We start from the raw sequence: 25,351 nt of genomic DNA on the forward strand, positions 1-25,351 counted from the left end.
TGTGTGTGTATATATATATAAAATATATATGTAGGAGGCGTGTAATGGCAATGAGATGCAATTACTCTGAGGAAAGGTTATTCAGCTAAATACACTACTAAAACTTGAGGAAAAAACAAAACAAAACAAAACAAGTCTTGAACCCAGTTTGTGCATAGTTCATGATCCTCTATAAAACCAGCTTTTGTTAATTTGCAATCTTGCAGGACCCTTTAAATCTGATAAAACCATTAAAAAGCTAATCTTCCAAAAAAAAAAAAAAAATGTAATGCACAAGTTTCCTGATCCAAGCAGGCAGGGAGCACAATGTTCATATAATTTTTAAAACATACTTGAAGTGTATGTTATTCCATTGTCTTTCTTCCTTTCAAAACAATCAAAAACATTGATCTTTTTTTAAACATAAAGCGATTTTTTAATATATAAAGCACTCTTCAAACATCTATTTCTTTTGAGTCCATTATTTGGTAAATATGTAACTGCTACACATTAGATTAGGTATTTTCTTCTTTCTTACTGTCTTTTTTTTTTTTTTTTTTTTATTTTGTTTTTTAATAATATCTTCAGTGCTAGGAGTTGGGTTTTAAAAATACATGAAATGGTGTGGAGTTGCTCCTCGGGAAACCCGGCTTTCCTGAGACATCTTCCACCATGTGCAAGATAGTGATCACAAAGTTTTCGCCACTTTGACGAAGAGGAGGAAAACAACAACAAAAATAGTACACAGCAATGGCCAAAGAAAAGGATAATACAACAACACTGTTCAATCCCAGAGCTCTGAAGTAGCATATCTTCATTCTGAAAATAGTTTTCTTTACGATGGAAGTCTTTTTTTTTTGTTGTTTTTGTTTTTTTTGTGGTTTTTTTCTCTCTTTTTTTTTTTTTTAAATTCCTTTTTTTATTTTAAAGTTTGAAGGAGAAAAAAAGGTCTGTAAACAGGTGGGAGCCAAAACTCCTGGCTCCTCCAAAAGCAGTCAAAACTTATGTCCAAGTGCTTGTTTCTGTTCCTGCTTGCAAGGGAACTATCAACTCTTTACAATTATCTATGGCCACAGTTCAACAAGAGTATTTTTTCTTTTTTTTAAACTTTATATTCCGAATGGAAAAATGGTGCAATACTCCGGTAATAATTTTCTTGCATTAGTCCACAATAAAAAGCCGCTAAAGGTAGATATACATATTATTCTCCAGAGATACACACTGTAATTTTTAAAATGCAGTAAGAGTCCTTGAGTAAACATTTACACATGAATTGTCGCCGGCCCCTTCTATCAGTTTCTTTCCTTTTTTTTTTTTTGGTTTTTTTTTCCTTTTTTTTCTTTTTTTTTTTGGTTTTTTTTTTGTTTTTTTGTGTGTTTTTACCATTACAGGATTAGCTACAAGAAGGGCTGCGGACACTCAGTGCAAAGTTAGAAGCTAATAACAATTAAACATTTGACCAATGAGCAAATAAAAAGCATATACTGAACCAAAGGAGAAAACTTCACACGTTGAGTTAAACCACACGTGGGCACACACACACACACACACACACACACACACACACACACTCTCACATCTGTCCCAACAAAAACATAGAGTCTGAACTTTAAAAAAAAAAAAAAAAAATTCTTAGAGCCTGTTTTTTGTGTACTGATGCTGACCTGGAAGTGTAATAATTCAACTCAGAAAGTGTTCACATTTTGTTATTGGCCTGCTGGATTCAAGTATTTGCATGTTGATATGGTTTGTTGCTTTTTTTTTTTTTTAATTTTTTTTTGTTTCTTTGTTGATTTTTTTTTTATTCTTTTTTTACTTTTTATATTTTTTGGGATTTAAAAAAATGACATGAAAAAGTAATGAAACAAGGGTAATGTGCATAGGCAGATCCATGGGAGTAGTGGACACAGAGATACCCCAACCCTGCCCTCCCTCCCCCCCCTTCAACCTGTACAGTCCAGAGTTGCCACTCGGATTCTTCACTTTTCTGTACCAATGGTAAATATCACACTTCACCCTTTCTGATTATTGGGTCCGCCTCTGTAATGTGCATAATAGTCACAGGCTCATTTAAATAGGCTTTCATTTCCCCTTCCCAACCCCCCCCAGTTGATAAAATAACCCTTTCCAGCCCAAATTCTGAAAAGTGCCCTTCATGATAGACCTATTCTAAGCAGCTTTTATACTTGGTTTTTGAAAAATCACCATACAAACATAAAAAGACGACGTAAAACAAAAAAAGCCATGAAAAAAAATAAAACCTGTCATTAGCATGTGACACTGACCAAAGGAGCCCATACTGTTTCAGGAACAGTTCACAAGGACTTCTGCAGTTTCGGATTCGATATTGGACAGAGGTACTAAGGAGGGCTGCCAGTCTCATGGGTTAAAGCTGGATTCTTCATCAAGCCCGGGGACTGGAAAGGGTTACCTTTCTTTTTATTTATTTATTTTTTTTTTAATTATTTTTTTTTTTGTTTTGTTTTCCTTTAGTGCTGATGATTGTTATTTCCATTTTGTTTTCTCTCCTCTCCTAGATGGACTCCCCGCTGAGCAGATCCCCCGGCAGGAGGGTGTTGAGGGGCGTGGGGCTCCCGATGACTCTGCCGTCGTCGGCGCTGGGGGGGCCCCAAAGGCTGCTGGAGTACTGGGGCACCCCCCCCCAGAGCAGGTCGCTGCTGCCCTTGCCCCCCAGGCACGGGGGGTTCCAGTGGCCGGCGTCGGGGCGCACCAGCCCGTGGGAGCTGCCCGAGGAGCCCAGGCGGCTCGGGGTGGATCCAGTGTTGGACTGCCAGCTGGAGGTGGGCGGCAGCGCCTGCCCCTGCGCCAGGAAACGGTTCACTTCTTCCTCACCAGCAAACTCCGCCAGGATGGTAGTGTTGCCCAGGACACACCTGAGGGAACGAGTAAGGTGTGAGGTGTGGGGTGGCAGAAGAGTGCTTTTGGTGGATGTTCTGTCGGGAAAGGCTGTGAGAATTGGGATTGTTTAGCCTGATCTAACTGCCTGAAGGAGCTTATAGGGGAATGTGGGGAGAGGCTATGGATAAGGGCCTGGAGGGCAGGACAAAGGGGAATGGCTTCAGACTGACAGAGAGTAGGGTTAGGTGGGATATTGGGAAAATACTCTCCACTGTGAGGGGTGGTAAAGCCCTGGCACCTGGAAGTGTCCCAAGGCCAGGCTGGATGGGGCTTGGAGCAACCTTGGACAGTGGAAGGTGTCCCTGCCCATGGCAAGGGGTGGGACTGGATAAACTCTAATGTCCCTCCCAACCCAAGCAATTCTGTGATTCTGTGATAGGGATCCATCTTCCCCCAAGCTGAAATCCAGGTGAAGATTTCCACCACATCCACTCACTTTGAGCAATCCCTGTGTCTTTGACAAAGCCTTCTCTGTCCTGTTTTCTATCCACCTTTCTACACCCACCGACACCCAAATCCACACATGTGGAGACCACCTCCTCTAACTGACACATCCTGGAGCCTCAGTTCTCTTCAGGAGTAAGGACAGAAGCTCACCAGCCAAGTGATGCTCCCACTACCTCAGCACTTTCATTATGCTCAAGCTATAACCTGCTGATAAAGGGAATTGCTTTCCAACCCTAAACACCCAAATATTCTTTTCAAACATCACTCTCTGTATTCTTCATCCTCCCAAATGGCACTGATTTTGTCAGTCCAACTCCAGCCCTTATGCCAATTAGTCCCATGGATTTTAGAACTAAAAAAGCACATTTTGTTGTCATACCCTTCTCTCATAACTCCTTTTAAAAGAGGTGACCACCATAAACACATTCCTTATTTAGCATTTTTTCACCCTGTTTCTCTCTAAAGCTAAAACCGTGTTCCTGTGCTCTCCCTGAGCTTCCTTGGGAATTTTTATCACATCTTACAAATTCTTTGTGGCCTTACAGGTGACAAGTCCTAACTGAGGACATTATAAATAAAGTTTTGTAATGTCCTCTTATTCAGCACTACATGAGTATCTACCCCCAGTTAACTCTTCTGTTTCTCTCATTAGGTAATCCTGAAAATCAAGGTTAAAGTAACTAGTAACTAGGAAAATATTTTCTGAGCTAGAACTGACTTTGTAACAGAAGAAAGAGGGAGAAGAAACATACATGTGCAGAGACTTCTGGGCCTTGGCTGCTTCCTCCTTGGAACTGTATCGGACCACAGCATTCCCTTGGGTCAGGTTCAAGTGGAATGTGATGAGAGGGCCGTGCTGCAAACACAGTGTCCGCAGTGTGGAACCATCGATCTGGGAAGAGGCAAGGGCAGGAAAGGTTACCTGTGGTATTGTGATCTTACCTTAAATGCTTGTTAAACAAGTATTTAAAAGCTAAAGAGTGAGTTCAAGTGAAAGGAAAAAAGAAGTACTTAATTACACTCTTATTGCTCTCTGCATTGAGGGAGACATCCTGTCTTTTTAAGAATTCCCTTCAGTCCAGTGCAAAAATTTTCCCAATTTAGGTTATACAAATTGTCTTTATCATTAGAAGTCCATAGAAATCCAGGAATAAGTCAAAGGAAAAACACACTTCATAAATGGAATTAAATTTTCCCCAAGATTAATTTGGATGTCTGCATCCAAGGCTTTGTGGCTTATGTTCTTCCTTTGGAATGACACTGTGAAGGACAAGTAGAGGATTTGACAGACATGTGAGAAGAACCCAAAAAACTCATAGGAAAAGCAGATTTTACATCTCTCTATGTGCTTTACATCATCATTCACCTCTGAACTTACACACACAGCAATGGTGCCCACTGAATGACTAATTACAGGCTAGAAAGTTCATACTTGATTTGACAGCACTTTGAAAACAAATTCCCTGTACAAGACAGATACTTGTAATAAATGCAGAATAATTATTCTTCTTTCAAATGAATCAAATAGCCAAGGCTGCTAAAATGTTGTTCTCATCATCTCTTAAATGTTGTTCTCATCATCTCTTAAATGTTGTTCTCATCATCTTTTAAACCCAAGTGTCTTTTCCTGCCCAGCCCTGTACAATTCCAGTTACCTGGGGGGTGAGGTTGCGAAGAACCAGCCAGCTGCTTGTTCTCCCTGAGCTGTCAGTACTCCATGCAGAACCTGCAACACAAATTCCACAACAAAACATTTGATCACGGTCTCTGGAGAGCATCTCACAGGCAAATTTATCTGGAATCACAACACACTAACAAGCCTCAGTGCTGCTGGAAATAAATCCTACAGCAGTTGCCTCACACCTTGATTTACTGTCTCCCTTGGAATGAAAGGTTGCTGAATGAAAAGCTGCTCTTGTTACATTTCAAAGATCTGTGGCATTTTTCATACTCCCACAGTAACTATTAGGGAGCTAACAGATGCAGGTATGGCAACAAACTGGATCCTCAGGATGCATTAGAATTAATCTGGAAGACACATTTTAAAAGCAATTCTGATGTCCAAGCTCAGATTGCTGCTGCTAATAAAGATTTTTATGGCACTGCAGCACTCTGCTCTCTTGCCAGTGACAGATTAATGTGTATGACTTATTCAAAACAGGTATTTCTGCACTGACAAAGTCCTGATTGAAGATACAAGGGCATAACCAACAGAACCTCTCTGCCAACCTCAGCCTGGTGCTTTACAGCTTGGCAGTTTACAGTAAGAAGCTGTACAAGCTTGATAGTTATGAGAGGGATTTGAGAATCACAGTGGATCCTGTGGGTGCTCCAGAGAGAATCCTGGCAACAGCTTTATCTGCCCTTCCAGGTGGGGTTTTGGTGAAGAAACATCCAAAAGAAATGGCAGGAAGATGGAAGAATATTTAATTCTCAATTTAGTGTACGTAGATTATTAAAACAGTCAGCTTTATAAAAAAGGAGTAATACCTGCATATATATCCATTATTTATACAGATAGAGATATCTAAATATAGATATATATACAGCCAGATCCATGGTTTCTCATATTTGTATTAAAGCAAAACAATGGCATCTAAAAAAAAGTGCCTGCATGAAAAAATTCAGGCATTCCCTGAGGGCCCTGCAATGCCATCAGGTCCTAAATGCTTCACATCCATGTGTTCCATATTAAATTCCATGGGCTCCTCTTGAAGCCTCCTGGGCAGTCTTCGATCACACCACAAGACAGGACACATGTTTAAAAGACATTTTTAGAAATTAAGGAACTGGGGGAAAAAAAATCCTAGTTGGGAGCTAGATAAATTGGGCAGTTCCTATGTAAAATTACCAGTATGACCAGCTGAAAGATGCTTCATTTACAATTTATCCAAACTGAAATAAAGAGCCAGGACATGCATCCCCAGAACAGACCCACTCTAGCTGTGCTGAAGCTCTGGTTTCTGGAGCCTCACACGCAGAGTTAAAAGCAAACAGTGCCAAAAAAGAGGCAGAAGAGAGAGCTGTGAGTACCAGAGGAGTAAGAGCTGGTCCAGCCCAGGGGACTGGCACCCCACGTGGAGGATGGCTTGGTGTTGGTTAAGCCTGGAGGAGGTCTTGTCGGAGCTGTAGTGTTTCTGGGTACCTTCCAGAGTTCGTGGGACAGAGAGGCTTGGGTGTGAGAGATTGGGCCAGAGGACCACGTGGACTTGATGTCTGACAGTTTACCTGCAAGAGAAAAACAATGCATTTGTGTATTCTTCATTCATGGGTATCATGGGCTACATTCTTCCAACTTCTCAGGAGGAAAAGAACAACTTCTTGTACCATCCAGTGCTATAAATCCTATGTTCTTTGAACCTACTTACACCTGTGTTCACAATTTCAAGTACTTTTGTGCTTAGTGAACTTCACACTACCTGCTACACACACAGCTCCCTTTTGAAAATCTATTGTTTTGCTTTCTGTAGAAGATGATGCATGGAAAAAAGTTCAGAAAATGGACGTAGGTATTTGAAATCTGATTTCACCAGAATTATAATGAAACACTTCAAGATTGTCTCTCTGAAAGGTTTAACAGGACTTAAACACTTTTTCTTGCACAACTCATTTTATCTAACATTAAGAATTCAGTATTATCCATATGTTCTTCTGATGCATTATTAAAATTCTCAAGATCAAAGGCCAAGAAAAACTTTATTTCTGAATATTTGAAGTAACCTACACTCTTTTTTCCAAGTATCTTTGAGAAAAACTAAGTCTCCAGAAGATCAGACCATATCACAACCTGTCAGTCTTTATAACTTTCTGCTGTTGCTTGTTCTTTCCCTGATCAGTTTTCAAACTCTTACTGCTGTTCCTGCCAAATCAAAGTTTTATAAAATAACACAAACCCAAGAACAGCAAACACAAAAGTATAGCACCCAGAGGGGCAGACAGAATTGGTTTAAATAATGATTCACAAAACAAGTCTTTATTCACCTTTAGACTTACACAGCCCTGCCTTTCCTCCTCATACCAACACGTGCTGTGCAATTAGAGCCCAATTTCCTTGTCACAGCACAGTTACCAACACTGGCAGCACATGTAGGGCTGGAATGGACTGAAAGGGACACAGTCCTGCATCTTCTGCCCCAGCAAATGATGCTGTGACTGTGCTGCCCTAATGCTTTAATGCAGATTGCAGAGAGTAAGCAAAAATTTGGTCTGACAAAGCCCAAGATGCAAAGATCTTGTGAATTTTTATAAAACTAGAACTGGCAGATGTAAGTTTACACTGGATCAGTACTTTAAGGCATCAGGCAGCCACTGAATAATTTTATGAGTCCTGAAGCCAAATTTACCAGTTGCAAAATCACAGACTCAGTTACATACACACACACACTCCCCAAATTGCCTCAATTTATCTAAATAATTTAACTCAATTATTTCATATTGAATCATAACAATTTAAGTGAAAGGGCAACCACTGCCCCATCTTCCGACAAACTGTAGCAGCAAAAATAATTTTACAATGACAATGAGGACATCAATGAGTGTAAAATGGTGGGAGGAGAGGAGCAAGTCTGAGTTTGAGAGCTCAGAGCAGCCCAGCCTGTGATGGGGCACCCGGTACAGGCACAGCACCACAGGTCAGATGTTGCTATGTCACTCTTTCTCATGGGGGTAACACAAACATTAGATGACACTGCAAAAACAAAAACAAAAAGGCAGCAAATAAAGCAGAAATGCATGGCAGATAAAGAAAAGCAAGCCACTCCTTTCTTTTCCTTTTACTGGAGGAAAATATCCCAAACAAGCCCTTTTTGTTTTGCATTCTGCAGCATGACCCAGAGGCTGCACCTTCAGAGAAGTGGAGGGTTTTCAGTGGATCAGCATTTTCTTTTCTAATCCATCTATACAGCCCAACACATTTTTATAATGGGAAAAAATGGATTCTTTAGGTTAAATATAAAGTTTAGCTAGCTTGCAAGCAAAATTTCCGTGTTTTGCAAAAAGAAGATCCAGAATTTAGAGCTCATTAAAGAAAATGGGGTAATTAGTTAGCTCACCTATGAGCTCAGCCATATAGGGGAGCATCAGGCTTTGGCTTGACTATTAAAAGACACTGAAGAGCCCCAAACCCAACCCCTCCAGAGCCATGCAAAAAGTACCTCCTGGAGGCACTTCTAAAGCTGAAGATGTTTCACTTTTAACAGTGAGTTCAGTAACACAAATTCAACATCAGCTCTTCCTGGAAGGGTCTGTTCCTTCTGAGGCCCTGGGCAGTGTTCCTCTCCCCCCAAAGATCTCAATGCTGGCATTGAGTGGCACCAAGTGGAATCAATCCATTTCTCCTCAGCACAATTCCAAGCACACCATCCACCACTCCTCACCTCAGAGCTGACAGGAGAGCTGCCACCTAGCACAGGGCTACAAACACACTTCTGCCTGGGGGAGTGCTCCTGTAAGCACTGGGAGAGCACTCTCTAGGGCCTTTTCCTGGGAATGCAGAAGCTGTGGAAGCAGAAAGGCCGTACCTGCAATGCTAGGTGCAGATGCAATGCTGCTGAAAGAGCTACTGTAGCCGGAGGCACTAAGCGGCCAGGCACTCGATGAAGGCAGCGTGGCATTCTGAGATGATGTTGGGGATGACCCTGCAGAACCAGCAGAGAAGCAACTAAGAAAGATGGGCATAATGATGTTTGGTGTGACATAAGCAAATCTATTATGTGCAAATACAAACCATGCAAGGCATTCTCTTTAATCAGCCCCGGTCTCTGAAGTCTAGGAATGAAATGTTACTGGAAGCGTGATAAAGCGGGGCAGAAGTCTTCAGAAGGAAAGAGAAGAAAGCTGGCACAGGAACAATTGTAGTGCAGAAGGTAAATTCTGCATTTTCTTTAAGGTACATGACTCAAAAAATGAGTGTTAAAGTGTTTAGTCTCAAAGGAACAGGCTTCATTTATAAAGGTCCTCTGCCAGCTGACTTAGGCAATGGCAACTGTAGATGAGCAGAGATGTGTATGATAAACTAACCTCTTACCACGGGTGATCTGTCCTAAATTACTCAAGGTAAACACTTCCCCTACATCCTAATGCCCACAAATATCTTTAAATTTTTGCAGACTTTCAGTAAAAGCAAGGATATATATCAGCAATCTCTTCTCAAACTGATAACATAATTGAAACAGCACGAAACCACCTCAGTAAATCACTTACAATCTGAGCAGCTATCTAAGTATAGGTACAATTTCCTTACTGGCAGCAAATGAAAGAAACTGAACATAAAATAAAAAATCTTCATTGCAAAGACCAGGAGAGCTGGAAGTATTCTCTCTAGCCACCAACAAAATCAAGTGTGTATCCTGGGTGACTTATCATTCCTGACACACAGAGATGGGCTGTGATACTGAAACATCTTTAACTGACTAATAAAAACAGGTGAGCTCTGCAGCAAAGAGCACTGTGTTGAGGTAGAAAGGAGGAATTAGAAGGACAATCTCATCCTTCACAGCTCAATAAAAAACACAGGCTTTGGTTGGAACAGCAACCAACCAAACTTTACCTTAACCAGACTCCCTGTGCTCCAAGGGACACCAATACAGACATCAGTTTCGAGCAAGAGAACTCTGTATCAGGCCTTCTCTGGAAATAATCTATTCCCCAGGCAGGAACTATGGAATTTTAGCAGATTCAAAGGCCCACAGAGCTGAAACTGGTCCTGAGTCCTCATGGCTACAACTCTCAGCTCATAGGAGCTGACCCTCCAAAGCTTCATTAGCAAACAGGGCAAAGAAAAACCAACGAAAACCTTTAAGTTCTGCCTGTTTTTAGGTGCACAGGGCAAGGACAGCACACCCCACAGCCTCACCCTCTAACTGGGGAGCAGCTCAGTCAGCACAAGCTCTGTTCTTCAGGCTGCAGTTATACAAGCATAAAGAAACAGATTCTGCAACTATAGCTTTTATTAGAATTCTATTATTACCAAGCTATAAAGCTAATGAGGAAAGGAAGCACATGCTAATCCCCCCCCCACCCCAGGCACTGCTTTTCAGAAGGTCTGAGCTCTTGAGGGCCTGTTTACTTCTGCAAAGACCATCTCTGCTGACCCTCTTTAAGGAGAGGAGTTATTTCTTTGTTCCACAGGCAGATTATGCACCAACAGAGCTCATGTTCCTTCTCAGCAAGACCTGTAGTGGGCATCATCTGATTTACAGGTACAGCTCTGTAGGTTTAGGCTTCTGGCCTGAAGGGTATTTCTTGGGTGCACTGTATCTGAAGTGTCACTGAATTACATCTTTATGCTTTTCTTTTTATAACTTCAAACCTGCCTGCCCCCTTGAAGCACTTTGGAGTCATTAGAAGTTAATTCAACCTTACTCATTACTCAAATACTCCATGTTTCAGCTGAAAGAAAGGCTGCTTCCTGCTAAGAGGCAACTAAAAATCACTGCAGGCAATCAACACTCTGGATTTCCTGCCCTCATGTTTCACATCCCTTGCCTGAGGTAACAAGTCCAGAGCTGGACACCCACTTCAAGGATAGTCCTGATTTACAATCTGTGCTGGTACCACAGATGTAACTGGTAGAACAAACCCCACATTTTTAATCCTGACAGGCTCTTCTGGACAGCCTGATGATGCTATTCCTGTGCCTACTGCAGTGCTCTGACAGAGTGCAGATAACCTGGCTATTTTGGCACTCAGATCACAATTAACCAAGCCACCTTTCCCCTGATCAACTTCCAGCACATGTAGCTAACAAGTAGCACAGTCACAATGCTTTATCATTTTAGAGAATTCCCTTTTTATTCTGAACTAAGCACTGCCAGAACAAAAGGAATGGAAATAGCACTGGGAAATACTAGTTTACTACTCAATTCCCTTTTTTTCTTCTACGCCTTTGGAGATAAAACAGTTCTAATTTATTTTGTTTATTGATCTTCTAACAAAGCTACAATTAATTAGTGTACCAGAAGCCTCCTGCCTCAGCAACAACTGTGCTGTGTCTTCTGAGAATTTCACAAAGTCTATGCAGGAGGGTGGGCAGTGTGGAGAGCAAAATCTTGCTCAAAACCATGTGATACAGGTTAGAAAAACTTCCAGTGACCACAGAAGTTTAAATTACATCTCACAGCCTTTTCCAATATAAAAATATTTACATTCCCATGGAAAACAAGAAACTTCTTAATCCCTCCTTTAAAACAATTATTTCTGGATATTCAGTGACAGTTCCAAGCAGAAGCATTATTAGATTAGGAGCACATGCAAAAATACCCTGTATCTGCACCAAATGAGGTCAACTTTTTGGGAAGGGGAAAAGAAAGTATGCACAGATGTGGAAGCAATTTGTGTGTTTACCTCCACTCTTGAGCAGATAGCGATTCACATCCTGTATCGTGGTGTTTATGGTAGGCCCAGTTGGAACACTGCCAGGAGTAACATCGGGGTCATTTTCAGGATCAATATTCTGCAGTCCTTTCCATGGCACTCCTGGGTGAAACTCTGTGTCAAACACAATAAAAAAGAGAAGTGTGTGAAGTCATAATTCTCCAAAGCTCCCGTGCGTCAGAAGGACTCGACAAACCCACCCAGCAACGCGTTTTAGGGACATCAGCCCAACACCAAGGCTTTGGGTTGTGTTACCTGGTGGCCAGTTTATGCTGGAGCCATTGGAAATCTTATCACTATCGGATTTGGCACGTGACCAGCTGTGAGGAACAGCTACAGGTGGGCTGGCAGGAGACTCACTGTTCTGGATCAGATCATAGCGGCCGTAGGAGTCATCGAGGGAGGACTTTCCCGGAGGACCAATACTCAAACCTCCAGGGATAGCACCTGCAAGGAGTGAAATGGGGATTTTGGGTATGGAATTTCATCAGGATACATTTTGTTATTATTTTCTTTTTTTTTTTTTTTTCCTTTCTGTATTATAAAGATAAAAAGAAAACTAAAATGCAAACACAGGAAGCCAGGCTTAACAGCATCTGAAGCCTTAGCAGGGATTACAGCTGAGAGACACACTGCTGGTACAATCTAGACACTCAAGTTAAAGAGTTCTGCATTAAATTCCTGCCAACAAGAGACTGAGTAATTCAAACCATCACACTGATGGTAAATAGGAACTTGCTGAGACAGCATACCAAGGAATATCCCTCATCTCATCCTTCCCTAGGCATTCAGTGCTGACAGGATGGATGATTTGAAATGGCTGTTCTCATGTTCCTACAAACTATCAAACAACAATTTGGCATCAGCAGTGCAGCTACTTGCAGAATAAAAAACTGCTGTAAAGAAATAATTCATGCTGCTCATAATAAAATCCAGGATATAATAAAGTTAACAGAGCCCCATGCTCTAACAGAATACATTTGGTACAGGAAATAAAGGAATAACTGGCTCAGGATACTGGAGGCGTTAGGGATAAAGGTGTTCAAACAGATTAGCAATCACTTCTGGAAAAATAAGGAGTTTGTGCCCCTAACTCTAGGCTGGGTAACTGTAATCCATCATACCTTTGTGCAGGGAAAGGTTGATGATACTGGAAAACTTGTGGGAGAAAGCCAATGTAAAGTTTTTTTGGATTGAAGGTATGCAGGTGTGGAATAAGGAGAAGACTGTAGGACTTGTTTTGCCAACACTAAAGGCTTGTTTGACTTGAACTCCATGTTCTCAGCAACAGAATTCAACAAATGAAAAAACCATTCCTACATTGTATGCAGGGAGTGACAGCTGCAAGCCCCTCACTGCAGAAACCATCTATAAAATCTCACGGGCTCAAAGGCGCTCGGTACCAACCGTCTGTGAGCACTTACACAAAAAAAGGAACATGAGAGAAATAATTCCAACTGCACTGTGGGTGGAATCACCAAAAGCCAGGCTGCCAGGGGGTCCCCAGGGGACATTACCGTGCTTGCTGGAGTTCTGGTCAAGCGAAGAAGCAGCACTAGACAGATTATCCATTGAGTTGGGGTGTGTCCACTGAGGAAGGCGAGACTGGGACTGAGAAGTGTCCTTCACTGACAAACCACCAGTAATGTCCATGTTATTTACATTCATGTTCGGGTTCAGTCCAGCTGGGGGAGGGGAAAGAGATCCTTAGATATCCATAATATAACTGAGGGATTGAAAAGCTGTGTTTGAAAATCCACCTGCAGGAATTACTGAACATTGATTTTCAGACAGCTGGATGAACGTGTAGCATTTACAATGCACGTTTTCAAGAACTTTTGCTTTTATAGAACACCAATAGAACTCCCATGAATTCAGAAAATGTTAAAACCTTGCTGAAAAGGGGAGAAATAAAGATGTAGGGATAATATTTTAAAGCTGTGTTTCTACTTGCAGTCTCTTGTCTTGGAAGAATGCACTGGAATTTTGTGTTTAAACCAGTTTGCAGCATTCCATGGCTAAGGCAGAATATTCCTAATGTCTCCCCAGCACCCTCCCATGATGTCTGCCACTTCATTTTGCTAATAATGTTTTAAAAATCCCCGAAAAAGCAACTAATTAAAGGTCAGACAAAGAGCTGCTGTTCATCAGAGCAGGTTCTGCACTAACTGGGCTTCTATTTTGTACACACAGAACAAAATCACTCAGACTGTTATTTAGGGAATAATTTTGACATGCTTCTGTGACACCAATCTGGGTCTTTTCTGATATATAATCCTGAATGTTAGCAGATCACAGAAAGCTGAAATATCCTAAGAACCTCTTAGACTTAGGCCTTTAATTCACAAATTCTTTTGCCTTCTGATGCTCCCAGCCATAACAGCTCACCACAGCAGTCAGAATTACCTTCTTAACTGCTCCATGGCAGATAAAGCTTGGCAATACTATTGTACCCAGCATAAAGAGAGTCACAAAGAGATTAAATTAATTCCTTTATGTCATAAAGGAAGTCTGTAGCATACATCAAACAATCACACAGCAAACAGGTCTGAAAGGTTGCTCTGTTCACTCTGTCTCCAGGCCCAATAATTTATTTTGACTTCAATCATATTTGACAGATCTATGTCTAACCTACCACAAAATGCTGGAGCAGATTTCAGGAACTTCCCAGATAATTTATGCCAGTACTCTACTCTGCTTAAACCATGTGATCCTTACTGTCTAACTAGATCTCCTTCTGTGCAACTCAAGTTTATTACCTCTTGCATTAGGAAATGAAAGAAAACTTCTTCCTAGCTCTCCTTTACATTTTTGAAGATTCTTGCACGTCTCTTAAATCTTCTCTTTAGACCAGTGAGCAGAGGATTTCATTTTTTCCTTAACAGTTGTGTTTTTGAAATGTTTAATCACCTCCACTAGAATATTTCTGCATTCCTTCACACTGATCCACATATTTCTTGAAATACACTGACTAAAACTGATGCCTCACCAGTGCTGATTACAGCAGAAAGATGACTTTGCACAACTTTCCCAGATGATGCTCCTGTTTATCAATATGACATTTGTGTATTTTACAACATAACACTGTTAATTTCTATTTAGTTCATAAACAGCAACATATGTAAGCAGTTAATTAGGCAATTTTTCTGCTCTGATATTTGTAGGCAGAACACAAGTGAGCAGATACAGCCCACCTGAACAGCTACCACAGAGGCACGGTGTTGTTTTGGCATTTCAGTGCTATTTAATAACCATATATAATACTTCTATCTGTATTTGTTACACTGTGGAGCAAACTGCTGAGATGTGAATTAAGGAGATGGACCCCCTGTGTGGAGCTGCTGCAGGAGGGCACTCACCAAGAGGGTAAGGAGCAAAGGTGTTCGGTGAAGACTGTTGCTCTTTGGTCTGCAGGTCAGGTAGGCCGGGAGCCTGGGGATGGGGTGAAAAGCTATCCATGGCTGATTTGCCTGCAGAGGGGTGCAAAGATAGATGTGGAGGGGGAGGCTGCTGCTTCATAAGCAGGGCCTGGGCCAGCTGGCGCTGGTGCTGCTGGATCTGCTGCTGCATGTTATTGATTGTACGTGCAACCTGCAGAGAGAGAGCCAACAAACAACTGTCAGCTGTCAATCCACCAAAACACAACACATTTCTATGCCTTTCTCTACAGTGAAATAACACACTGGACCCACCTTACAAATAAAAACTGGCTGCACTAAGGGGTGAAGAGCTTTCCTCCAGCAAGGCCTGGAGCAGCTTTATCACTCAGCACCTTCCCTGTCCAGCGCTCAAGCCATGCACTGCATTCCTGATTAAAGGATGCTTTAGCTGCTTTGGTAAATGTCACTCAGCCTCTCTAAGCTACTGAAACCAAACTCTAAAGCAGAGATTGAGTTGGCAGGGACACCTACTTGCTGCTCCTGTTGTCTCATGGGTCCGGAAACGTTACGCTGAGCCTGTAACATCTGCTGCTGGATTTGTAAACGTTGGTACGCCTGCGGGGACAGGGACAGGTCAGACACAGCACACACAACAAGCTCAGCTCCCTTCAACTGCTCTGCTGCACCACAACACAGAAAAGGCAAACTCTGCAATGTTCTGAAAACCACTCCATGAAGCAACAGCAATAATCCTGTCACAAATGTATTTTATAATACATTTATTTAAGTCCCATTTATTTATGTCCTATACTAAAAAAATTAGTAAGTCCACATGGCAAAAAGTGGTCATTAAAGATAGGAACCTACCTTTTTTCTGAAAAAAACTGTAGCACAAAGCAAAAATTAAACAGGATAAATACCAATCATTATTTTTGATTTAGCCATTTTAAGTTCTGACAGCACTTTGGAGTTAAAGCACTTGTGCTGCTTTATTCCTGAAAAAAATCCACAATTTTCAAGTGGTTGGTTCGGCAGCAAATTTTTTTACAAGGTAAGTTTTTCTGAAACACATGAATTCAAAATCCAAAGGAATTCTGTACAGGTATTGTTCAGGTAGCTGGGTACTGTTCAATTATTATGAGAATAATGCTGTGCTCCGCAAAACTAGGGAAAATAATTAGAAATGAGTTTGAGTAGCACACTGAGACCAGCACCTGAACTAGTCTGTCATCTGTAATCTTATGTTTAACCCTGGTCAATACTGAGTTCACACTACCTCTTTATAAAATATTCTTAAAATCCAATTAAGTATTTTCATATGCATTAAAAATATCGATGTAAAATTTGCAAACATACCAAAAGCACACAGAAGTAAGTCGTTCTTATCACATGGTGTGTCTAATATACGCTCCATTAATTAAAGGAAATTTACCCTACACTTGCTTTTTTAGTGAGGCAAGTGGAGAAGTTCTGTAGGTAACTCAGGTGACCAGCACTGCCAAGATTTCTCTTGTTATGTTGTGACACACGTGTCCAGATTAAACAGTTCTTCCTACTGACATGTAACGCACAGACCAGTGCTGCTTGAGTACACTGTTATTATACCAGTAGGAACACAACTGACTTTTAGTTCCACTGATCAGCTGTAAAGGATAATTATTCTGCAAATTACTATTTATAAAGCCCAAGGCAAAAAATACAAATTTCTGTCTTTTAAAAAAAAACTTCACCGAAGAAATCAGCAGCTGATTGTTTTGAGGATCAGTCATGTCATTTAAAAACTTCGTTAGTCATTCTCCTATTTTATCTTCATGCCTTCAATTCTGATTTAGAGCTTATCTGCCACATCTTTTAACTTACCAGCTGCAGCTGATAGAGCTGGTTCAACATCGTCATATGCTGAGGATTATTAATTGGCGAGGTTAACTGTGCAGGGCTGAGACCAATGTTTTTTGCTGCAAACTGCAAAAGCTGTGCTTGAACCTAAAGAAGAGAAGAGTATTAAACATTGTACATTTACTTTTAACAGTGGCAACTGTGTGAGCCATTAAGAAGAGTGACATCAGCTGGAAAATGTTACAATGACCAGAAGTAATACTTTGAACTATCCAAAAATTAACAAGAGGCTCTAATAGAATCTTAATAACTGTGCTCGAGTGCTCATTTATAAAAAAAGAGATGAGAACAGACTCCTCAGAAACACCACTGTGCAAAAAGGAGCACGGGAATGTGCTCTCAGAGGTAATTACAGGATATACATGTGAGAACATCTCAGCCATGCCACATCTCCCTGCCTAGGAAAGAAATCAATAACACGGACACAGGCAGGCAGCAGTGGCTGCGAAGCCTCAGGAGCACGACAGAGCACATGGGAAGAGTTCCAGGGATAGGGAAAACGTATGAGTGAGGTGTTGTCTGACCTGAGGGGATAGAAACTGAGGCACTTGAGCACGAAGACTAGGCTGGGATGAATTAAGAGGTTGCACTGGCGGTTGCTGCGGCTGTTGCATGGTCCTGGCTTGTGCTGCTCCGCTATTGCCAAACATACCCAGATTGCCACTCGGTATCTGCAGCAGGACAACAGTGACACAGGCACTTAATGACATCACTCAGCACATCACCTGGGTGTTACTTGTTTGGGCAGGCTTTATTCTTAGTGATTATGACAGGCACGAATCAAGAGACCAGCACATAGAGACTGTACTGAAAACCAGGTTTAGAATCAGGCAGGGCAAAGATTGCCATGTACCCAGCATCCCAAACCTCCAGAACGCTGTACAGATGCCTGAACAAAAGGCAGCAGAAGTTGAAGATGGCTTTTATAAGGATGCAGAACCCTGGAGGGTCACAAGATGAACAACGAAAAGTACTTGCCAAAAATGTTTGTATTTGTATAGCAAGGGACAGGAGAATTGAGGCATTAAACTCACAGCAACCCCATCCTCCAGCTGGCTAAGCAGTTTTTTTATTTAGTCATTTTACAAAGCTACTGATAGTGGACATGTTATTAGTGGAGACTACTTGGAAAGATGTGCTTAATGGGCTGGAAGTGCTGGACAAGTATTGCCTTAAGAAAACTAACTTTGAAACAATATACATAATAAAGAGCCACAAGAGAATGATGAAGTTTTTTCTATGTTATTTTGTATCTTTGCTGGAACTTCAGTTTGGTGGCAAAAATAATCTTGTCACAATCAACAGTACTTTATGGCTTCTCACTCTCATGGTGGTTATCAGTTTCCCCCTGCTTCATCTCCTTTCCTTTTCTTTCCTTCTCAGCCTGTTGTACTCGGGGGCCAAAACATCCCCCTTAACTCGATGCTCTACCCGAGCCAGATGCTGGAAGCCCAGTTTCTTTCTTGCCACCTGGTGAAACTATGAGCTACCTTGACACTTGGAGCAGGAATAAAAAAATCATTTCTCCCCCATCTCATCACAGAATAATTATACCAGGCAAGAAAGACGACTTAGAGCAATCTCACTGCCTTACAGTCTGTGACAACTAGCAACGCCTCAAAAAAAGAGATTTCCCACCAATGAAGGCAGAGCCACACCAGTGTTCAGGGCTATAAATCCACAACACTACAGTCTCTTCTTGATGGATATGGGTCATCAGCAGGCTAATTACAACCAAGCAGTTGTTTTATGTCTGTAAGGTGAAATGTTTACACAGCAGGTAGCTCCTCCTCAGATAATTCACGTGAACAAAGCTGTTGCACTTCCAGTTTAAACCCGTTTTTCCCTGGGCAAGTGGCTGACGGGCACTAGTAGCTACTCCAATTCCCCTTGGGATCTCCCCCAACAGCCTTACCTGTCTAGAAGAATTCAAGTTTTGCATGCCCAGCCCTGAGGCAATCCCGCCCAGGGTCTGATTAGGGAGTGCACTGTTTGAAAGGGGGAGCTTCAGGCTTGGTGAAGGCAAAAATGGTGAAGTAGTGGGCTCTTCCACTAGGCCGCCATCCTGATTGGAGAAAGAAAGGGTGAGCTGTGTGCGGTGCCAGGAGCCCACAGCGCACAAAACAGTGTCCCATGGAGACAGAAAAGGGCGTGGATGAATAAAAAGAGATATATAAAAAAAGGTATGAACAACAGGGAATGAAAAGCATGGAGTGAAGGGAGAAGAAAGAGAGAAACAGGATTAAGGTACTGTTTTTGTAACTTTGTTGCACTTCATCCCCAAATGCACAATCACCCTCGCCCACCTTTCCAGAGGAAAGGAGAGATTTTAGCAGCTGATTGCAGAGCTATCATGTGCCCATTGCCTCCTCCCCACTTAGGTTTTCTCCATTCTCCACCACGCTGAGAGGTGGAAAGGGGAGAGGCCCAGCACTTTTCAGGGAAGCCCTCGGTCTGTCTGGAAAACTCCAGCAGCGGAGCACACACATAAAACAGCGCTTTAGCAACCCCAAAACTTGGGAAAGGCCACATCAGCTTATTTGACACCAGTCTGGATTTGGTTCCACATCATAGCTCTGCTCTTAAAAAAGCATTTTTGCATTAACCCCCTTCCCTAGCTGAGACACACGAGCCTCTTTTAATGCTCACATAGCGCTGAGTTATTAATACCCACTCCGAAACATTACACTGTGAGCGAGGCACCCAATGAACACAAACCATCAAAGCCAGTAATGACAGTACTGGCTGGGCAGCCTTCCTGAACATCCCCAGGAGGAGGCAGATTTTAGCAAGGCAGGAGGAGCCCCCTCTGCTAACTGTGCTGTGAGGAACCACGGCTGAGCGTGGATCCGAGGCACGGGAGGCAGCCCCCACAGGGGGCGAACAGCAAGGCAGAAAATAAAATAAATTAGAGAAGCCCCAAACAAACAGGTAGATCTCTGCTCGTGTTTCAGAAGGGCACCGAGTTCTATCTCAAACTGTGCTTTGATGTCTGGGAAGCCTGCGGCAAGCATGATCAAATAACACTGTGTACAAAGTAGGGCTCCAAAAAAACCAGGCAGAGAGAAAAAGCTTTAATTTGCAATGGGCTGGGCTGGTGTTTTGCAGGCAGTATGTTCATTGCAAGGAATGGCTTTTTAAAGAGGTGAGGAGCTAGCTTATTTCAACTAATAAATTCAATGCCCCAGAAGATTGTGAGATACTGGTGAACCTCCTTTGTTCAAAAAGCAGCCCAGTCTGCTTACCACATACCCAAACAGATGACCTAATGCAGCAGGCATGCTCAGTGAATGATATGTTTTAAGTTAATCCTGAAAAATGCATTTTCTACAGCTCTCCTTTGATGCAAAGGAAAAGTTTCTTTACTATCAGGCAAAGTGACACTTGACATGCTGTCTGGCTATCCTGAGGGGGACACTGACATTTTCTAATGATATCCCCAAGGCCTTTCAGCTCGAGATATTTTACATTCTACTGGACATCAGTCACACTCCACAAACAACTGCAGCTTGCATGACAGTAACAGGTTCAAGGATTTCTCTTTAGATCACAGACATATGTTTACAATTCTACCCTTCCCCCTTCAAAGAGAAAATAATTTCAAGCTTGGTGCTCGCTCTCCCCTTCAGATGCCATTGTTTCCTATGTGAACAGACCTACTGACCATGAAAGACCCTCCCTGCCTCCCAAATTTATTCAAGTCTTGTCTTACTGACATTATTTTTTCTCAATTTAGAAACAGGCAGTGCCAAGGATGGTGGAGGAGAAGCCACACTGGAAACTCAGGCATTTCATTTCCAGACTCCTTCACAAGTGTGTTCCTTGGCTGAACTGCAGCAAATGGCTTTTGTGTAAGTTTATAACACTTGGTTCATATTCATTTGGTTCTATTTTATTTAATTTGAACTTGTTGCATTGCACTGCACAAATCTGTGCTCTATAACTGAACTAAAATCAATTCATTTAACATGAAGTATTTTAGCTGGTCAAATTAAAGCACCCTTTAGCCATTTTCAAGCCAGACTAGAGGACGCTTTTATTGCTCACAGTGGTTTCTGACCTGTTATTTCTCAGGATCCTTTATGTAATAATTATTCCCTGAAGAACAATCTTTTCTACCTCATCTTTCCTCTTCAGTGATTTTCTTACAGACTTTTGTTATACTTCTTCCTCAGGCTACTCAATTAAAAACTGAATCATCACATTAATGCTCAATCCAGCACTGCTTTTCAATTTTTTGAAGGGACTTGGCACACCCATAAAATCCTACTGGTAGCAGTGTTTCCTACTACAGTTATCTAACACAAAGCACCACAGTGGGGTTTTTTAGGACTTTGGGAAGTCTCTCACAACAGTCTCAAGTACCAAATGTGACAGAATGCAAGTGGAATTACTCAAAGATTTTTAGCCCTGTGAGATATGGACAATTTAGCAGAGGATGCCTGGACACTTTGGCAGTCACCTGCCAACAACTGCCACTTCATGAATCAAAATGTCTCAACAGACAGATGAGAGCCTGATGAATCTGTCAGAAGTCTTTATACAAAGTCAGTTACAGAAGTAGCTGGCAGAAAATACACACTGACTTCTTAAAAAAAAATTGAAATAAAAAATTCTTTCCTAAAAGAGGAAGTTAAAGTAATAAAATCTCATCTAAAAGCAAGTTCTCTTCAAATAAAACAGGAATTAGGCAAAAGAAACCTGAAGGAAATGCAATACTCAGAGAAGTGCTCATCATACAAGGGATGATGAAAATTATTTCAGTCACTGGATCACAGGTAACATAGATGGAGGAAAGAAGAATTTAGAAGTTAACCTTAAAATCCTAGTGATCATTATCAAATTGTGACGGGTGCAGAAGAGTTTCTCCATGATAATACAATATCCTACTTGTTGTTCCAAAGACAAAAACCAATCACAGTCACCAGAGATTACCAGGCTCAGAACATGAAAGATGAGGATGAGAAAACCCAACAAACACTATGTTCAAATCAGAAACAAAGAAAAAGGTCTAGTCAGAAGATTTTTGGAAGAACAGGATTGCAGCTAAGAGGAGGCATCAAGGCTTGTAGACCTGGATTTTGCAGTAGTAGAGAAGAGGAGCTGATCACTGACTGGGAGGGTAGGGAAAAGGAGACTTCATCTGCAAGGTGAGAATTTCAGAGTCCCAAGCCAAACTCTATGCTCAGAAGAAAAGATCCCTTCTCTAGGCTTATTTCTGGTATTTTAAGGATGCTTCCAGGAAAATCTCACCTGTTTTTCTTACAAATCTGATGGCTCCAGAAGACACCAGGTAACATCTTCAGGCAAATCTGACACCTAAGCACAGCATGTCTGCCACCAAGTGTAAGATAATGTGGTTGAGATCACGTATCAGGGCTGGATCTTTATTCCCTCAAGGCCACTGGATTTTCTCCCTTCTCCTTTCATGGTGCTAGAGGTCAAGATAACACCCTGAGAAATAATAAATTAACAAAGCACCAAGTGCTGAAGATTGACTCGGTGTGACATGGAATAAAGAGCACCTGCAGCAAGCAGAGAAAGCAAACACTCAAAGGTGATGTTGAATCACAGACCACTCCTGGCCCAGAGAGAACAGGGAATTCAGTGGGTCCAGAAGCAAATGTCAGGGCTGGAAATTTTCCCTCCTCAAATGTATAAAGTTAAAAAAAATAGTAAGTGCTGGCTTTAGATGTTTAGAGAAAAATGATGGAGTCTCAATGCAGGTGAGCTGAGAGTGGTAACAATGAGCACACCAACCCAAAGTACAACTTCATGAAGAAGAACCTTGCAGAACTTACTGAAGACTCAGCAAAGCCAACAAAAGGATGTCAACTTGATAAGGCAGTAAGTAAAACAAGGGATGTTGGCTGGAGTGCTCTGTCCATCTGTGTGGAGAGCTTGTTCCTCACCAAGGATGACCTAAGCAGAAACACAGCAGCTCCAGACTCACGCTCTGAAACAGCACCTCAAAGGGCAAAAAGGTTTTGGAGGAGTTGCTCTACTAGCATGAGCTGTAAAGCTGGAAAGAACTTCTTTGGGGGGAAAAAAAAATTCTGTTCTTAGAGTAGAAACTATATTTATTTAATTCACGTTGCTCAACACTGTGATAGCTAACAAATACAGTGTGGGATTATTTCCTTTGTTAGAGCAAAGTCACTGTGACAGACTATGCCTAGACTGATAGATTTTACTTGCTGTATGAATATTAATGATTTTAGTACTCCCTTCTCAATAGTTGTGTTTAACATACGTTTCCAGAGTTATGCATCATGCTGCACATAATGCACCTCTCTCTCTGGCAAGAATTTTACTGCTGAAGATACTGCTATCCAAGAAAAGGAAAGGCTAACTGGCATGCATGCATCTTTTGTGGCCTTCAATTAACATACTCATTAAAGTCTGCCATGGCTAAGAATGAACTTTAGATGAGTGGATATTATTACTGCCTCACACCCTGTACACAGCTCATGTGAAATGAATTGGTTTCAGCACAGTTTGTCAAAAGCACTGATTTCTGTGTTCAGAATCCTCCACCACCCATCTGTATTAACCTTTAAACAACCTGTGAAATACAGAATGACATCTGAGATTCTTCTTCCCTTATCAATAATTTTCAGGGGGATTCTTAGGTGATTTGCTGAGTTTCTGCAGGACCTTCTGTCAGGCTGTAAATCTCATTTTCTACTGAAGACCTGGCTGCACTTTTCCATGTATTCTTTTTGTTAGTCACTTTGAATCCTGGACACCACAAACTCCTGGAGCCTTTTCCTCAGTCATTAAATGGTGCTGGAAAATTTGTCATATATGATGACAGAAAGAGAAGCTCATTGGAGAAGCTGTTTATGACTGTGTATGCCTGCTCTGAGACTTAACAAAAACACCTGAGTTCCTCATTCCTGTTTAGGTACTGAACTTGCACTGAAATCTCTAAGAAGCTCAAAACTAGAAGAAGAGAAATTAAGAGCCTAATTTTTGAAGATTTTGGCTTTGGTCCTGCCTGATTATGAATTTGGGCAAGGGTCACTGACTGGACTCTCACAGAGTGACAAGACTTCTGTGCTTCATTTTTTTGCTCTCTTTTTTCCATTTCTAGTTCCACTGTGTTACTGACTCCTTAGCAAGTTTTGAAGTGTAAAACTGGGGATGACCATTCTTTATTTCTATGTAAAAATCAAATCGTTCATCTTTTCCACAAGAACTGAATTCCCCACAAGATTGAAAAAAAACCAAGAAGTAAAGCCATATCTACCACATTTCTTTCTGTGCTTTCTAAGCAGACAGTGGAAATCATCACTATTTCTACACTGTGCACATTCTGTCTCGTGCAGATTTCTGAACTCACCTTGTCAAGGAAGGTGGGGCGGTCCATGGAAGACTCTTTGGAGATTGGTGGTGGGCGGCAGCCAAGGGGTTTGGTGACCATTCCATTATAGTCGGTCACTCCCATTCCACGCTTGTCCATTTCCACCTTCTTTTCCAGCAGAGCACCTGCACAGAAAGGGGAAAAATATTGGAAAAGGTGAGGCAGCAAGAGTCAAGTTGCCAACAGCAGTTCAGAGAAATCCATCTTGCTTACAAAAGCAAAGTAAGAAAATAAATATTATCCAATTGGTCTGGACATAATCAAATGCTCTGAATTATGCAGGGTTCCTGTGTTGCTTTAAAGACAAAAAAATTACTTACACAGATACTTACTCATGGCCTGATCGAGATTCATACTGTTGCTCTTCAAGGCCTCTTCTGCTGGCTCTCTCTGTGAAAAACAGGAATTATGTTAAGAGGAAAAGTAATCACATTCATATGATTTCAAAGTAACCTGAGAAAACAGACACATCTCTTAAATACTGGGTTTAATATTTACTCAGCAGCCTAAAAAATGTCTTTGTGGGTTTTTTTCTGCTTTCAGCAATTCCCATAATTCAGGTATTTCAGTTTGTCAAGGAAGGACCAGCTCTACAAGGTGAAACACACTGTTGTGTTTTAATGTCCTCCTGTTGTCCTTGAACTACTCAAATATCACAATGATATGACTTTCTCTAAGAAACAACCCAGCTGTACTCTCATTTCACCTGTTTAATAAAAGAAGAGGAATGGGAGGGAATTATTACTGCAGTTCAAAGCAATACCTGTTGTTATAAAACTATGAACTTCAAAATATTATAAATGTCCTCATGGAAAGTATATCCCCAGCTAATCTCAGAGCATTCTAGAGGCTTAGAGCAGACTTCTGGAACTCCAGTATGTGTTTAAATGCAGGTCAGAGCTACTTCTTGGCCCAGAAACTGAAGATCTTGGTGTAGCTACAGTCTGAAACAGCCACAGTCAGAGCTACAAGCTAAAAGCTAAGGCACAGT

General features: G+C 41.5%; 1 protein-coding gene across 9 annotated transcripts in view; it reads right to left on the reverse strand.

Annotated features, from left to right (window-relative positions):
- Nucleotides 1–730: 730 nt before the first annotated feature.
- TNRC6C (trinucleotide repeat containing adaptor 6C) overlaps nt 731–25,351 on the reverse strand; it is a 98,400-nt gene continuing 73,779 nt past the window's right edge. For 4 of the 9 annotated variants that reach the window (XM_069032844.1, XM_069032845.1, XM_069032848.1 and 1 more), the window contains 15 exons: nt 24,693–24,750; nt 24,340–24,485; nt 18,910–19,083; nt 17,519–17,665; nt 16,959–17,081; nt 15,630–15,713; nt 15,078–15,309; nt 13,236–13,403; nt 11,974–12,165; nt 11,689–11,832; nt 8,865–8,981; nt 6,379–6,573; nt 5,001–5,071; nt 4,098–4,237; nt 731–2,873 (listed from right to left, as the gene is read on the reverse strand). In XM_069032844.1, coding sequence (XP_068888945.1) covers nt 2,513–2,873; nt 4,098–4,237; nt 5,001–5,071; nt 6,379–6,573; nt 8,865–8,981; nt 11,689–11,832; nt 11,974–12,165; nt 13,236–13,403; nt 15,078–15,309; nt 15,630–15,713; nt 16,959–17,081; nt 17,519–17,665; nt 18,910–19,083; nt 24,340–24,485; nt 24,693–24,750 — 2,352 coding nt within the window. In that variant the 3' untranslated portion in view covers nt 731–2,512. The remainder of the gene's footprint in view (nt 2,874–4,097; nt 4,238–5,000; nt 5,072–6,378; nt 6,574–8,864; nt 8,982–11,688; nt 11,833–11,973; nt 12,166–13,235; nt 13,404–15,077; nt 15,310–15,629; nt 15,714–16,958; nt 17,082–17,518; nt 17,666–18,909; nt 19,084–24,339; nt 24,486–24,692; nt 24,751–25,351) is intronic. The other 5 variants (XM_069032850.1, XM_069032846.1, XM_069032851.1 and 2 more) reach the window with 3 other exon arrangements.

This window comes from Aphelocoma coerulescens, chromosome 18 (genome assembly GCF_041296385.1).
Source record: "Aphelocoma coerulescens isolate FSJ_1873_10779 chromosome 18, UR_Acoe_1.0, whole genome shotgun sequence".
NCBI lineage: Eukaryota > Metazoa > Chordata > Aves > Passeriformes > Corvidae > Aphelocoma > Aphelocoma coerulescens.